The following is a 15,384-nucleotide window of genomic DNA, read 5'->3' as shown; positions in this document are numbered from 1 at the left end:
GAGATGGGAAAAGTGTGCCAGGCAATTCTGGAGAGATCCAAGGATATGTCTGAGACAACTGTTGTCGCGGACGATCTGAGCAAACCTGCCACAAAACTGCCAAAGACCATCACATTCCCTTACTCGCGCCATTCTTCGTACCCAGAGCTCTGTGATCTCTTGCAGATATTCAAGCCGAGAGATGTCTGGCCATGTACCGTGGACGAGGATGGATGGTTGAAAGAAGGTGCATGCCGCGGTGCTCCCCGATGATTCCCAATCAGCTAACGTTGCACAGAGATATCCATATCGCATCTTTTCGGTGAATATTGCTCTAGCAACGAATTCTCACATGATATCATGATGGAAGAGGTCCGGATAGCCAAAGAGGCAGAATTCGGACGCGATTTCCGGCACTCGAGCACGCAGAGAACAGACTCGCAGCAGCACGGGCTATCCTCGCCGCCGCGGCCTGCATCGAACTTGGATCCTTTACATAAGCTCCAAGACAATTTAACAAACGTGCCAACCGTAGATGACGACCGTCAAACAGTCCGACTCATCAGTCCAAGGTCCGGCACGCAAGCACCGCCTCGCGGATTCTGGAGTGATGCAGGGTCGAAGAGTCTGCCATTCCCCCAACCTGTCACTCAGGTGATTGACCTGACACTCGACTCCGATGTTGTCTCGCCCGAGACACATAGAGGACAATGTGACGATCCGAGGGCTGATGGCCGCGAAACCAGTCTTGTTCTCTCATCACCTAAACGCCACAATTCAGCGAAACGAGCATACGACGACACGTTTGATGATGACGAAGGCCAGGGCGATTCGCAGGACACCCAAAGATCCTTCACCTCAGCCTTGTCCGCGCGACACTCGATCTCACGCAGGGAGGCGTATTACCAAATGCTCGAAAATGCTAACGGGGGGTCGTGGAGTGGCATTTCGTTACTGTCCACGGATGGGGGACACTCAGCAGAGGAAAGGGAATTATAATAATAGAATTGTGCATGCATCATCTCATATCCTAGGCGAACCCAAGTCCTAGGCCCTCACCGCCCAGGAAAATTCCGCCCTCTCCCTTCTCTCTCTCGCGAAGCAAAGCCGCGACATCCACCCGCCCGCCTGTGATGTAGCGTTCGCTCACGCCGAGATTCACCCTCTGGGCCAGGTCCTCCCGTAGCTTGGCCCGCAGTATGCCCATCTCCTGCTTCGTCATCTCCCGCGCCGTAGCCTCCTTCTTCTTCCTGCCTCCGCCCCGACCTGAGTAGCCCATCTCGGGCAAGTCGTCCTCGTCATACTCGACGCCGAGATCCTCGGCCGCATTCTTCATAAAGGAGTCGTTGCTCCTCGCCTTCTCCTTCGCAAGCGTGGCGTCCGCCAGCTGTTTGGCCGGCGCCACCCGAGACTTGAGACGTGATGCGAGCTTGCGATCAATCGGGAGGGTCTGGATGACGTGCTCACGGGACGCCTTGGCGTGGACTTTGCCCGCGAGACGGCGCGTGGGCAGGACCTCGTCGGGGGCACACAGGAGAACGGACACGCCGTTGCGCTCGCCACGGGCGGTACGGCCGGATCGATGGACATAAGTGTCTGCCGCGCGGGGCACGTGGTAGTGGAGGACGGTGTCCACCTCGGGGATGTCGAGACCACGGGCCGCCACGTCGGTGGCCACGAGGATGGAGGGCTTCTTGGCCTCGGTGAAGCGCTCCAGCGAGCGGAGACGAGCTTTCTGGGGCATCTGCGAGTGCAGCGGGAGGGCGTTCTGCTGCAGGTTCACGAGGAAGGGGGTGAGTCGCCTGACGGCGGAGATGGAGTTGGTGAACACCAGGGTGCGTTTCTTGGGATTCAGCAGCAGGACGGTGTAGAGGTAGAGATCCTTCTCCATGGCGCCGCACTCGACCAGACCCTCTTTGAGGCCCTCGGCCATTTGGCGGACAGGGTTGGCGTCGATGAAGGAGGGTGTCGATCGGAACTTGAGGGACTTCATGAGATACTCCATCTGATCATCGCCTTCTCTCTTCTTCCCTAGTTTCTTGCCGGCCAGCTTGCTCTGGAGGTCCTTGTCGAATGTCGCCGAGAAGACCAATGTCTGTCGCGGCGTCGCTGGGTCATCCTCGTCATCGTCCTCGCTCTCGTCGTCGGAGGCAGCTTCCGGGTCTCTGCGGTCGAGCGCGCCGATAATGTCCTCGGCCTCTTTGAATTGTCCGGCCTTGAAGAGTCGATCGGCTTCGTCGACCACGAGAAACGAGATCCTGGTAAGTGTGTCCTGTAGCTTCGCATCGCCTTCCATCACTTCCCAGAGTCGTCCGGGCGTGCCAATGACAATGTCTGCCTTGGCCAGTTGGCGCTGTTGTTTTTGGATGCTCAGACCACCGGTGATGACACAGACAAAGGGCTTCGCCTCGGGCAATCCATCGCACAGCGCTTTGATGTGGTCCCCAATCTGCTTCGCCAACTCTCTCGTTGGACTGAGCACCAGCGCCATTGGTCCCTGCTTAGACTCTTGCTTCAGCCACTTCTCGACTATGGGGATGCCGAACGCCAGTGTCTTTCCTGAACCGGTCTGGGCCTTGCCGATGACATCTGCGCCCTTAATAACCTCGGGAATGCTCCGTTCCTGGATGCTTGTCGGTTTCGCGAATCCTAGCTTCGACAGCGCAGTCAGGGTTTCGGGGCTCAAGTTCATCTTCTCCCAGGCCTTGGTGCTGACGCCCACGACCTCGTCCTCTTCTTCTGAGACCTCGGGTTCCTCGCCATCGACCAATGCGCTGAAGACGTTGCCTTTCTTGGACGACGCCAGCTGCTCGTCGTCCGTGTGCGTCTTGCCCTTGGTCTCCTTCTTCTTCTTTTTCTTCGGCTGTTCATCAGAATTCTGATCCGCCAACCCATCCTCAGGATCCCCAGTTTCGCCGGAATGCTCATCTTGACCCTCCATAGCTTCGTCGCCAAAGCCCTCAAAAGATTGGTCTTCGGCATCGTCGTTGGTTGTCGCTGCCACTGCCGGCTTGTCGCTTGATGCGGAGGCTGCTTTGGACTTTGAGTTGGGCGAGGCCTCGGTCTTGCGCTTCGAGTCGCCAATCAAGAACTGGAGCTTTCCATCCTTATTCACCACCTCGACATTCTCAATGACCTGGAGACCGCCAAACTCGTCCTCGTCCACAGTCTGCCATGCGAGCGCAGAGGGGTCGACAGCGCGACGAGGCGGCGGCGCAGGTTTCGACTTTGGGTGGCGTTTGGCGTTCTTCGGACGCTTTGATGCATTCGAAGTCGCAGGGGCGGAAGATTGAAGCTTGCGCTTCTTCGTTTGAGGACCCATGAGTGTCTCCTGCAGGCCTGTCGCGTGGTCACAGAGTGGAATTGCGGCCGCAGTTTTGTATGTGAAGAAACCCCAAGCTGCTCGAGTGTGCGAAAATCACCAGTCGAACTTTTTTGTGGGTCACAATGGTGGGACCCGTCTTAGTGCGTCAATGTCAAGAGACTCCTTCATACATGCATTTGCTGTGATATCGGTAAATCAATCAAAGATTCGCTTTCTGATAGAAAATATGCGCCGTGTCTTCGCGATTCAATTAGTACAACCTTACCGCGACAGCCGAATAGAGGCCTCAGAGGGGCACGGTCCCAGCGGCGTCTCCGCGAACAAGCTTAACGGCAGGCGACTTGGCTTGGAGGCGCTGGGCACTTGGTGACTGTGTGTCGGCCAATGTCAGAAAACCGGACGCCTTGTCTGCGATAAAAAGATGTCAATGGCAGCGCCGCCTTGGCTGGCTGTGGCACCAGTGATGATCAGAGCGCGAGACATGGTGACGATGTGATAGGTGTCGGCGACCGACGGTGATCATATAATGGATCTTCAGTAGAGCCGATGAGCCATTTGCTGCATGCGATAGCTTGTAGCAGAAAGAAAATGGGATTACTATGCGTTGCCTGAGCATCGTGGATTGGGACTGGAGGGTGTAAAACTTCGGTCAAGTCGCTGTCCGACGAGCACGACTGGCGCCATCACCAATCAGTCGCCAGATTAGAAATGCCCAAGACTCAACGCAATCAAGTGACAGTTAACTGTCCAGCAAATGCATTAGGGCGATGATGCCGCTTGAACCCGCGTAAAATTAGCCGTATCATTGTACAATTATTGACGACAAATGAAAAAGAACATGAACGGCCTAATGTACCATAGACGAAGCTGTTTGTATAGCCTGCCACCTCAACTCCACATTGTGCTGTGAAGAACGCAACCCCCGACATTGCCTACAGCAAGTCACCATCGTTCCAGTCCCCTTTTCATACATTCAGACTCTACAAACCCTCAGAGCTGGTCGCTTTGGCGTTTCACGCGGCCTCGCGTCTAGTGAGCGCCTCGTGCACGCTTTGCCCCCCCTTCGGCGTCAGAGTCGCCTCTAGGACGTTTGGTGCCCGATTGAAAGTCTTGCGCGCCGGGATTCAGCCCTCCTCTGCCTCCCCTAGGGACGCCACCGCCTCGTCCGCCACGACCGGCTTGGGGAATCCCAGACTCCTGGGTGCCGCTCGCAGCTCGCTGGTTCGGGTGGGTGTATCCTCCCCGACCGCGGGCGCCCCGGACCATAGGAATCCCTGTCCTGGGCGGCTGGTTGCCCTGTGTAGGTGGCTGGCTCGACGTCGATGCTGAGAATGGATTCGCCGGTACACTCGCGGCAGGTCCCTTGACGACATCGAACGGATTCTTAGGCAGATTCGACGGAGTGCCTGCTGGTGCGCCGCCCGGTGTCGAGGTACCCTGAGCTTGAGATGGCACCGGTGATGCCTTTGGAGTCTGCTGGGCAGGTTTCCCCAGGGGAGCCCCTGGTTTCTGCGGTGTTGCAGCGGGAGAAGCAGAAACCCCGCCGACCCCTGGAGTTCCATTCGCAGCTGACGCTGGCGGGGGTTTGGCAACCTTTGCAACCTCCCAAATCTCAACGACCGGCTTCTGAGGAGTCTCTTCAGCGGCCTTCCGGACCACCTCGAGTTTGACGTTGGCCTGGGTCAGCTGGTTCTTGGCAAAGTTGATCTGTACCTTAGACTTCATCTCCGCTTGCTGCTTGGCCTCATCCCGCGCTTCCCTCTTGCCCGTCTCCTTGGCTTCCTTCTCCAGTGCCTGCCTCTTGGCCTCGAAATTCTTGGCGAAGAGCGACTTGACCCTAGTATCGCGGAGCAGAACACTACGCTGCTTCTTCTCCTCCAGGGCTGCGAATGCTGGTGCCAGGTCGTCCAGAGCAGGAATCTCATCCTTCTCTTTCTCCTTGTCGCCTTGATCCTCAGACTTGGGCTCTGTGGCTGGTGCTGGGGTCCCGTTGTTCGCGGGCGCGTTGTTCGATTGTGGTGTCGCAGGCACTGGGGCAGCTGGCTCCGGGTTGTTAATCGCTGCCAGGGCAATGTCCTGCCTCAACTTCACATTCTCAATATCCTTCTCCTTGGCCTGCTTCTCCCAAGAAGCAAGCTGCTTGTGCAAGTCATCTTGCACGCTGCGAGACTGTGTCTCGAGTTGACTGGCTTTCTCCTCGAACTCCTTCGCCCTGGTCTCCAATGCAGTTATCTTGTCCTCCAATTGTTTCCGCTCTTCGTCTGACAGACCAGCCTTGGCTGCAGGCTCCGTCGCCGGGACTTCCTTAGTTGCGTCCACATTTTCTGTACTTTGAGACGTGGAAGCGGCGGCCCTGAGCTGCTCAATGGTAGCGTCACGTTCGGACACCGCTGTCTGCATCTGGGCCTTAAGTGAGTCGAGTTCCTGCTGGGCGTTGGACAGCTCCGACTTCACAGACTCGAGCTCAGCATTGGCTGCAGAGAGCTGCTGCTCCAATTGCGAAACAATCGCTGATGAAGCAGTTGCCTCAGAGGGCTTTTCAGCCCGAGCGCTCCCCATGGCCTCGAGCCGCTCTTGTAGGCCCCGCAACTGCTCCTCAAGGCTGGACTTTTCTTGTGTCCGTGTTGCTGTCTCCTGCTGCGATGCACTGAGCTCTTTCTCGATGGCCTCCTTAGCCTCCTTGGCCTCCTGGAGCTCCTTCTGCTCAGCCTCTCGAGTGGACTCGAGTTTCTTCTGATCTGCTTCTCTCAACTCCTTGACCTTTTTATTCAGTCGATCAGTTTGCGATTTCTTCCACTCGCGTCGAATCTCTTCCTCCTGCTTCACCTGAGCATCCATCTCGGCCTTTTGCTCCTCCGCCTTCTGTACCTGAGCGCTCAACTCGGTCTTTTCGTTCACCAAAGTCTGCTCGCGCTCCTTCAATGATGTGTTCTCAGTCTCGAGTTGTGACACCTTCTCCTTCAAGCCATCCATCTCGGCAGGGTCGACGCGGCCATACTGGGTTAGGATGCTCTCAGTACGTTTCTGCCATCGATCGCGGTCTTCCTTGACTTGCTTGATTTCCTCCTCAAGGTACGTCTGCTGTGCCTCCAAGGTGGCAATCCGAGCATTGAGCGGTTGGATCTTCGCCTCCATGTCCTCAACGCGCTTCGTCTTTTCTGCTACGAGATCGTTCAAACGGTTGTTCTCGTTTCGGAGAGTTGTAGTGCTCTCTCGATACGTGTTGAGTTCCGCAAGCTTGCCCATCAGATCGTTGTAGGCGGTGGAAGACGCTGCGCCAGCACCAGATTGGTCGCGTTCTTGCTGGAGTTCTACCCGCATTCCATCGAGCTCTTCGCGAGCATGGTCGAGTTGCTGCTGTAACCTCTTGGCTTCTTCCGTCTTGATGTGATGCTGCATCTCCAAAATTTCCTTCTCTTTTCGGAGATAACTGTTCAACTCAAGCATGCGTTGATTCATGTCACCCATAGGAACAGGAGACATAGCCTCATCGTCAGCCTCTTCCTCTGGGCGGCTTTGGCGGAGGGTGTCAAGTTGTGCAGTCAGACTCTCCAACTGCTGGTAGAGAAGCTTCGTCTGAGAACTGGTATCGTCGCGGCGTGCCTTCAGATCTCTGACTTCCTGCTCGAGACGGTGGCGCTGATCTTCCCACAAGCTTTCGCTTTGCGCCAAGGTAACTTTTGCTGCGTCGGCTTCGCTGCGCAATTCCAAAGCTTGGTTCTTGAACTCGTTGCATTCATTTCTGAGTTGTTGTGCGAGCTTGGCCGCCTCCGCATGCTTGATCAACTCCGCGTCGTAGTTGCGTTGTGCCATAGACGCAATGTCAGCTTGGGCACGTAGGTCCTCCTGGTGGTATCGAGCTGTCTCGATGTGTTTCGCATTATCTTCTTTCAAACGCGCTACCTCTTCTTCCAAGATGGCCTTCTCGTCCTGGTGGCGCCGGGTGATCTCGCCCTGAGAGTCACGGATGCTCGAAAGTTCAGCATTGGAATGCGAAAGCTCACTAGACATATCGTCGATGCGCTGCTCCAGCTCCTTGATCTTCGCATTCTTCTCCTCGAACAGACTCTCCATCTCTTTTTGGTAGCTTTCATGGGAAGACCGTATATCATCAAGCGTCTCCTCATTCGACTGGCTCAGCTCCTTGAATTGCTCAGCCTGGGCCTTGGCGTTGTCCAGGTGTGTCCGGGCTAGATCAAGTTCCCGCTTGAGGTCGGCTACTTCGTTGTTGAGTTCCAGAATCTCATTTTCAAACTCTGATGTGTCGACGGCCGTGCCAGGTCGAGGGGTGGGCCGGGGCTGTAATCGGCCGACGCGATCCTCAGCACTCCTCAACTCAACCGTCATCTCATCGACTCGAGCCTGAAGATGGTCGCGGCTAGTCTTAACAGCCACGTGCTCCTCGCGGATTTGGCTGAGATTGGCAAGCAGCTCATCGATTCGTTTCTGAGACTCCTTGCCCTCGAATTCTTTGCGTTGCTGCAGGCGTTTGGCGTCTTCGGCTTCGTCAGCAAGCTTACGCTGTGCTTCGTTGAGATCGCGTTCGAGTGCATCAATGCGCCCTTGCATTTTTCTCCTTTCTTCCGAATGGGACCGAGAACGCTCGTTTTCCATAGATTGATGAGTTGCAATCAAATCGTTCAACTTGTTTCTCTCCTCAATCAGGCCCTCGTTCTCCTTTCTCATGCGATCTTGGATGTCGTTCCAGAATTTCTTTTCGGCCTTTAGGTTCGTTGTCTCATTTCTGGTGCTGTCGAGTAACCCTTTCGTCTCAATGAGCTCCTCCATTACCTGTTGGGTTCGAATATCTTGTTTGGCGGCGCTTTCCGAGAGGGCTTGACTGCGCTTCTTGAGCTCAACATTCTCGGACTGAAGGGCCACGAAGTTTGCTTGCAGCATCTCGCGGCGTTCCACTTCCAGTCTGACTTCGCCTTGCAATGTGACGTTGCCTTTCTGCAGTGAATGCTTCTCGGACGTGAGCCCATCAATCCGATTGTTCAGTTCCCGGCGGACGCTGTCTGAGTCCTCGCGGAACTGGTCGTACTCAGACTGGACTTTCTGCAGAGCGTCGTTGAGTGTCTCGGTCTGCTCCCCACCCTCGATGCTAGCGAGGGGTGGGCGTGGGCTCTCCCCTTCTGCAGTTTCGCGTTGCTGTACCAACCGTTTGAACATGTCACGTTCGGACTTGTAACTGTCCATCGTCTTCTTGATGAACTTGAGCTCATCGGCCATGTTGGCAAGATCCTTCTCCAGTCTCTCAGCCTTCTCGTGGTCGAGCTTGGCCTGGTTTTTGGCATCGGCGTTCTCTTGGCTGTCCATCTCCTCTGCCAGATTACGGGTAATGCGTAGCGCCTCTTCGTTCTGCTCTTGCAGGGCTTTGATGTTTTTGAACACGACCAGACGTTCCGTGATGAATTGTTGGGTGTCAGACATATCTGACAGAGCTTCCTCCGTGATTTCGCCCTTCTCAAGCTGCGCCAGACGAATTTTCTCCTCTTCGGTCAGCTTTTCCTGACCCTTCTCCATGGCGTGGATGTTGAACACGAGGTATTGGATCTGCGTGCCCAGATCACGGACCTGTGTTCGTAGAATCTTCGTTTCGGTCTGGGCCGTTGACAAAGCGGCCTCTGCTTTCCTGGCCACTCGCTTGGCCTCATCCCGCTCAGCGAAGCTTTGCTGCGACAGGTCAGACATGCGAGTGATCTCCTCACGAAGAGTCTCGACTTCTGACTGAAGCTCTTGGATCTCCGGCGCCTTCATCTCCAGTGCAGACATCATGTTGTCCAGTTCTTCACTGAGCTGCTGGGTTCGCCTCTTCTCGTTGGCCAGCTGAGCCTTAGCCTGGTAGACTTGCTCAATCGCTTGAGTCACCGACATTGAAGACTTGCCCCGTACCGAGCCTGGTGTCGCGAACGGCGAAGAGGGTCGTGGCATAGTGGAACCGTTGTGTCGTGGTGTTTCGGGCGGTTCCATTTGCGTTGGTGCTTGCTCCGCGCGTACTTGAAGCTCGTCGATCTGCCTCTCAAGCTCTTGGACCTTCTCTTCGAGCCTGGCGGCGGACTGTCTCTCCTGCTCCATGTCACGTCGAACACGATGGACCTCGGATTCATGGTTGTCGATCAGTCGCTCGCGGGCGGTTTCAAGGTCGCGGATTCGTTCTTGATGGTTCTTGCTCAACGAGTTTGACATGTCAACCAGACGTTTTTGCGCGGCAAGCTCATGCTGGTAGCTTTCGACTTGCGAAGCGAACGCACTTTCTTGCCTTTGAACCTTGACAAGAGCTTCGGTCGCCTTAGTCTCCATGGCTTTCAGGCGATCGCGCAGTTGTTGCTCCGTCTTCTTGAGAGCGTCAATTTCCGATTTCGCATCTTCATTTTGGCGCTGTAGCTCGGCAATACGGGCGCCCTTTTCCTTGCGATATTTTAGGCTCTCCTGGGTTTTGGTCTTCAGCTCTTCCTCGAACCATTCGCCACTCCGCCGAGCTTGGTCGAGTTGCTGCTTGAGGGAATGTTCTCGGTACTCGGCACTGCTAAGCTGCGCTTTGTTGGCCTGCTCCGATCGTTGCAAATTGGTGATTTCACGTGAGAGTTCGACAGTTCGCTGATACTGCTTGTTTAGGTCTTCGGCAATTTCCTCCTTTTGCTTGTTGCGAGTCTCGATGATTTCTAGGTTAGTGCGGTTGGACGACTGCAGCGCTTCTATCTTGTCGCTGAAGGCTTTAACTTCATCATCGTGACTCAGGGTTTTCGCCTTGAGCGACTGTAGTTCAGACTCAACAGCTTGTCGCTTGTTCTCTGCTGTACGTCAGCCCCCTGTACGTCGTCAAGTTTCGGTATACCCACCTTCTTCTCGGAGCTTCTCTCGAGCCTCCTGCACATCCTTGAGAGCCTTTTCGACGGTTGATTGAGAGACTTCGGTCCGCGACTCGGCGCTACGGACCGCACTTTCGAGCTCGATGTCAGTCTGTAACTTTGCGGCGTACAACTCGTCGAACTCGTGGGCTTTGGCTGCTATCGCTTGGAGAATCGCGTTCGCAAGCTCGACGGTCGGCTGTGTACCGAAGTTCTTCAAGAATGGCTGGTCCAGGCCAAGATGGCCCGCGACGTAGCCAAGGTCTACGTCGGTAGCTGCCATCGTTGGCAATTACTGGTCTTTGGCGATCGTGGTGTTTGTCATTCCCGAAGCTACTCGAGATCGTACTCCAGTCAAGATTGAAAAATAATCGACCTCGCCGACATGGAATCAGACGGAAGAAGAACTTGACTCGTGTGACCGAGGCTGACGATGAAATGATGGTGGTTGGAGAAGAGATTGTTGATCTCAAAACCTGCCTGCACAACGGATCTTGGGGAAGCAACAATGCCTGCACGCGCCTGCCTTTGCATGCGCTATTCACGGCTGTTTTTAGGATGCCCCTGCTCCGACCAATCACAGGCGTTCATTTTGATGCTTTGTGGCTGAATTGAGCACGAGCCACAGCAGTCCATTGGCCGCTAGCTGCAGATTACGTCTGTTGACACGACACGTCCGATCCGTCGCGAAGCATCGAGGCAGGATCTGAACTGACTACCCTACTAGTATGCACAACTCTTCAAAGCCCGTGTCAAAGCCAAATCATTCGTGTTCGACAATTAGCGGTTTGCTTTCGAATGGAGGGCCTTTGTTCTGCAGCGATGAAGACGCTCGGCTCATCGCACCCCAAAACCATAGCTCAATCGCGAGCTGTTGGGTCCTGCGCTAGTGTCTGCGATGCGCTTGACTGCCACCGTGTCAGTTATGTTCACATCACACTCACAAATGCAAACATCTCACATTTTCCCCAAGTAAAGGGCTCAGCCAAATACTTTTTGGCCTCTCTCCAAACCCTTGCTGCCCATGCTGTGATGAGGAGATCAAGGTCTCTGGATTCTAAACTCACCTTGAGCTCCAACCGTGGCGGCCTGTCTACTGACATATCCTCCTTTCGCGTCAGCTTTGTCTCTGTTGCGACCGTCCTCCCAGAAGCATCCGTCCAATCGAGCTGATCACTCCGTCGCCATCGCTGTCTGACACTGCGCCCTGCGCGAAAGTGTTCCACTTTCTCTTTTGACGACATATGAGGGTCTGATGTGACTTTGCAAGACGACCACTTGCCCAGGGGACCAGGCGCGACATGTGCATCCTTCACCATAAGTGCTTTTCGTGCGGCTTTGCCCTCAATGTAAACACTTTCGCCAACGTCGGGCGTGATGCTGAGGGAGAAGTCGTAAACATGGCGCTTGCTATTCCGGATGTTCCCTTCTCCGTCATGCGACGAGAGCCGATAATTGAATTTCTGGACGGCATAGACTGCTGTTTGTGGTCTACACACGGCAGGTGGTTGAGATAGCTCGTAGAGGGGACGCTGTGGCTGGGATTCGGCGTAGATGAGGCATTCATCGAAAACCAGGCAAGGCAACCCACTTGCCGTCAGTCGCTCATGAGGTCTCGACTGAGCGACCTGCAGGTAGCTGGGAGGGTCGCTCGTAGCAGCTTGAGCTAGCTCCGCCGAGGGTGGTGATGCATCTTCATACGAAGGTGGGCTTACCATGGCGAGCGGGTCAGATTCAGAGATGATTGCCGTTCGTCAACAGTCCAAGGATCTCAGCGAGGGGAAATTCGGAACATACATGCGCTTGGCTACTGCTAGTGAGCCTGCGCCGTATCATACACAATTTTGAATACTTGTTCAGTGAAGACAAGTAATGGATAGAGCACATCTGAACAATCGTGCTTACGGTATTTGCGAATAAGTGCGGGGAAGTTAACGCAGGTAGGCACAGTAAGGTAGCCTATCTTATATCCTAAGTACTCAAGGTAGTCTGGGTTTCTGAACAAATATTCGATTTTCACAATTAGCAGCTGTCCCAGGACACTCAACAGTTCGCCGAGCAGAAGCCTCGTCCATGCTTAGAAACTCATAAGTGCAACCTGATGCTCTTGCAAGTAACCTTACGATGCCTGGACTGCAAAAATACGCAGTAATATATTCTTGGCGGCATCATCGCACAGGCAGCTTGTAAGACTAACAACTCAAATCAAGCCCGTATACCAGCTCCAGGTGCACGTGGCGCCTGTAGAAATTCCCGTCACACCAGGCGGTAGGCCCCCGCTTGGCACGAGCCGAGGATTTTGACACCTCGGGGTGCGCCTAATACAGACATGAATACTTTCCGAGCTTCCAACAGAAGTGTAGCTTGCCGGTTCCAAGATCAACCGCTTGCGGTAGCAGATTAGCAGTGAATTGGGCGACGGCAGTCATTCCGACGCCTGGACTCTCTACTTCACCATTGTCTCACTTCGCAACTCGTTACGACACTGACCGACAGTCATATTGCGCGGAGCTTTGACTTTTCAATAAGGTTCACAAGAACAAAACTATCGACCCCGATAACCCAATTTCAGCTGCTAAAATCTTCGGAAAGAAAGCTACTATGCCTTCTATCTGGTATTAGGCTATTAGCGCCTGTTTGGGGACACTTCATGTTGTGAGTACGCTGAGCCCAACGTATCTTTAGCTTGAGAAACATTTGAGAATGCGAACAGGATTGATCTTTTACCATTCCCAGAGCAAGTTCGCGAAGCTTAAAAAGCGGTTGAACGGCGTAGTGGTATTCTACAAGAAGTAGCTCGGCACAGCACGACACTCCTGGCGGCAGATTTGCGACACCCCAAACACAAAGCTTTCGTCCTCCCTGGGAATGATGCAGGACCTCGGATCTCAGCACAACCATGGTTCAGACTCGGTAGACGATGGGATATCCAATCCGGGCGCCAGGATCAGAGCATTGGAACAAGAGAAGGCGATACTCACACGCCAAGCCGAAGAAGTCCTGACTACCCTAGCCGGCAAGCATCGGACAGAATGCAAGAAGACAAAGCGACTTGAAAGCCGTCTCTGCAGGGAGGCGGCATTGGCCAAGGAGAGGGAGGAAGAAGCCGAGCGCTTCAAGGCGGATCTTTCTGAACTGCGCGATGTGCTTTGTTCCGAGCGGAAAGCAAAGGAGGACGAACTAAGCCATCTCAGAGGCAAGGTGCAAGACCTCGAACACGCACACGCTCTGATTGCTTGCCACCGGGCCTCTCAGATTGAGTCAGGTGTTGATACTTCCTATGTTTGTGCTCGTTGTCAACAAGAATGTGACACAACAAATGTCGATCTCGAGACAAGCCATGCGCTTAAGGCTTTGGGGCCTCCAGAGGACACGGATCTTAGACGAGAGACACAAGGAGCGCCTTCTTCTGTCAAAGAGGCTGAAGTGCCTAATCCAATCAGCCAGTATGAACAGTCTTATACGGAGGCAGAGGCAAAAATCTCGCAACTAGAGGAAGCCTTAACAGATAAAGATGTCCAATACAGAGATATGAAAATTTCTCTGGAGCAAGACACGGAGAGGCGTCTTCAGGAGCAGCGAAAAATCTTCGAAGATATCATTGGAGAAAAGATGACTGCTCACCGCAATGAGCTATTGGAAACTCAGCAACAGGCTGAGGAGTACTTCTTGGAACTGAGCGAGCGACACGCAGATGAGTGCGAGGCCCTTTTGGAAGATGGAAAGCAACTCGAGGAGAAATATGGCAAGTTACTGCAAGAATACAACAAAGCTGAGGTCAAGAAGCAGCGCCGGATGGAGGACGATGAGCGCGAGCACCTCTTTCAGACCGACTCCATGGAAAAGATGCGCAAAGCAGAAGATTTTCAGTCGACCAAAGAAGCAACGACGAACGAGAACACGACGGGCCATTCCAAGGGACCACATGACCGAGATCTTAAGCAAGACCGGTTCGAACATGAGCATAGTCAACAAGTATCAGAACTAAGAGAGAACAACTAGCGCCAAGAAGAGCAATGGAATGCAGCCAGAGAACCATTTCCATCTGCCAGTTAACACGTGGTGATGTGGAAGTCGAGGGAATACGCAGCTGGGAGCAGATTGGTTATCCACAAAAAGGCCAACTTCCGTCCGAAGAGAAAAGCTTGCATGGCACTCAAAAAAAGACGACAGACTTTAGTAAAGAGACCGAGCCACCTTGAACCAGCCAACCAAGCCAAGAGACTGCAAATTGAACTGAATGACGTGGTAGCCGAGGCTACTGCAGCTGAACCTGATCCGAAACCGAATGAACCCGGCAAGAGACTAAATCCACGTTCTTTATGTACCAGTCCCAGTGATAGTAAGACGGAGCAAAAGGGAATTGATGCCGCAATAGGAATCTTCAAAATGGGCGTACATGACAAATGTTAATGGGCGAGAAGACACGTGAGTTCATGAGAGGAGGAAGCATGCGGCTTACGGGCTTATTCTCTCCGTCGCAAGATGAACCCAAAACTTGGATATGAAAATATGCGTCGGGTGAAAGAATGGGAAACTGTTTAATAATACTACAGTAACAATTCTCTTCCCAACGCGGCCATCTCCAACCGCTGCCCAACATAGCCCAGTTCTCGCAGCCCGTGTGTTCACCACGGCCGTCCACTATCCGCTCTTTGTCTTTTTCTTTGAAGGCTCAGCGGTGCCGTAGAGCTGCCATGTCATGACGACGTTGCCGAGCCCGTTGAAATCTGGACAGGGCAAATACCCTTTTGCTGACATTGAGGAGCCTTGTGAAGCACCTTGCATAGCAGAGTAGAGAATCCGCTTGATATCGGTGTCCCCGAAAGAGATTCCTTAACCTCCGGGCGAGGCGACGACGGGGTTGCAGGTCTTATGAGAAACGACATTGTAAAAGCCACTGCTGGACTTCTCGAGCCACGTGACAGGGATTGCAAAGGAGCCTCTGACGGCGTGCGAGCTCCAAGTTACGGCAGTCCCGCGTCCACGCTAATGGAAGACCAGAGTGAATCTTGCGTTCGCTGAGGAGCAATGGTCCGGCACAAAGCCTCTGAGGAATCATTTCCCTCGTGAAGTTGAGTCCGTCGCTCAACCTGAGTCCCGTCAAGCTGATGGCGTGTGGTTCGTTACTAGGGTCGGAGGGAAAAGAGGTAGCCAAGGCAACAAAGCCAAGGCAACAAAGCCAAGGCAACAAAGCCAAGGCAACAAAGCCAAGGCAACAAAGCCAAG

At 54.0% G+C, this 15,384-nt stretch overlaps 3 protein-coding genes across 3 annotated transcripts; 1 reads left to right on the top strand and 2 right to left on the bottom strand.

Annotated features, from left to right (window-relative positions):
* Positions 1–1,009: 1,009 nt before the first annotated feature.
* On the bottom strand, positions 1,010–3,301 carry J7T54_007610 (ATP-dependent RNA helicase-like protein; the record flags this gene model as incomplete). The annotated part of the gene is made up of 1 exon (XM_051509438.1): positions 1,010–3,301. The coding sequence occupies one exon, from the start codon at positions 3,299–3,301 to the stop codon at positions 1,010–1,012; it is 2,292 nt and encodes a 763-aa protein (XP_051359525.1).
* A 1,032-nt stretch (positions 3,302–4,333) lies between these two features.
* On the bottom strand, positions 4,334–10,438 carry J7T54_007609 (Nucleoporin-like protein; the record flags this gene model as incomplete). The annotated part of the gene is made up of 2 exons (XM_051509436.1): positions 4,334–10,098; positions 10,147–10,438. 2 exons carry the CDS (start codon positions 10,436–10,438, stop codon positions 4,334–4,336), a joined length of 6,057 nt encoding a protein of 2,018 aa, XP_051359524.1.
* A 2,585-nt stretch (positions 10,439–13,023) lies between these two features.
* J7T54_007608 (uncharacterized protein) lies at positions 13,024–14,157 on the top strand (the record flags this gene model as incomplete). Its single annotated transcript, XM_051509435.1, has 2 exons — positions 13,024–13,420; positions 13,670–14,157. The coding sequence occupies 2 exons, from the start codon at positions 13,024–13,026 to the stop codon at positions 14,155–14,157; spliced, it is 885 nt and encodes a 294-aa protein (XP_051359523.1).
* Between the last annotated feature and the right edge of the window lie 1,227 nt (positions 14,158–15,384).

This window comes from Emericellopsis cladophorae, assembly GCF_022114955.1.
Source record: "Emericellopsis cladophorae strain MUM 19.33 chromosome Unknown NODE_62_length_120238_cov_116_934538, whole genome shotgun sequence".
Classification (NCBI taxonomy): Eukaryota; Fungi; Ascomycota; class Sordariomycetes; order Hypocreales; family Bionectriaceae; genus Emericellopsis; species Emericellopsis cladophorae.
Note: the sequence above shows the minus strand (reverse complement) of the source record. Positions and strands in the feature narration are given on the sequence as shown.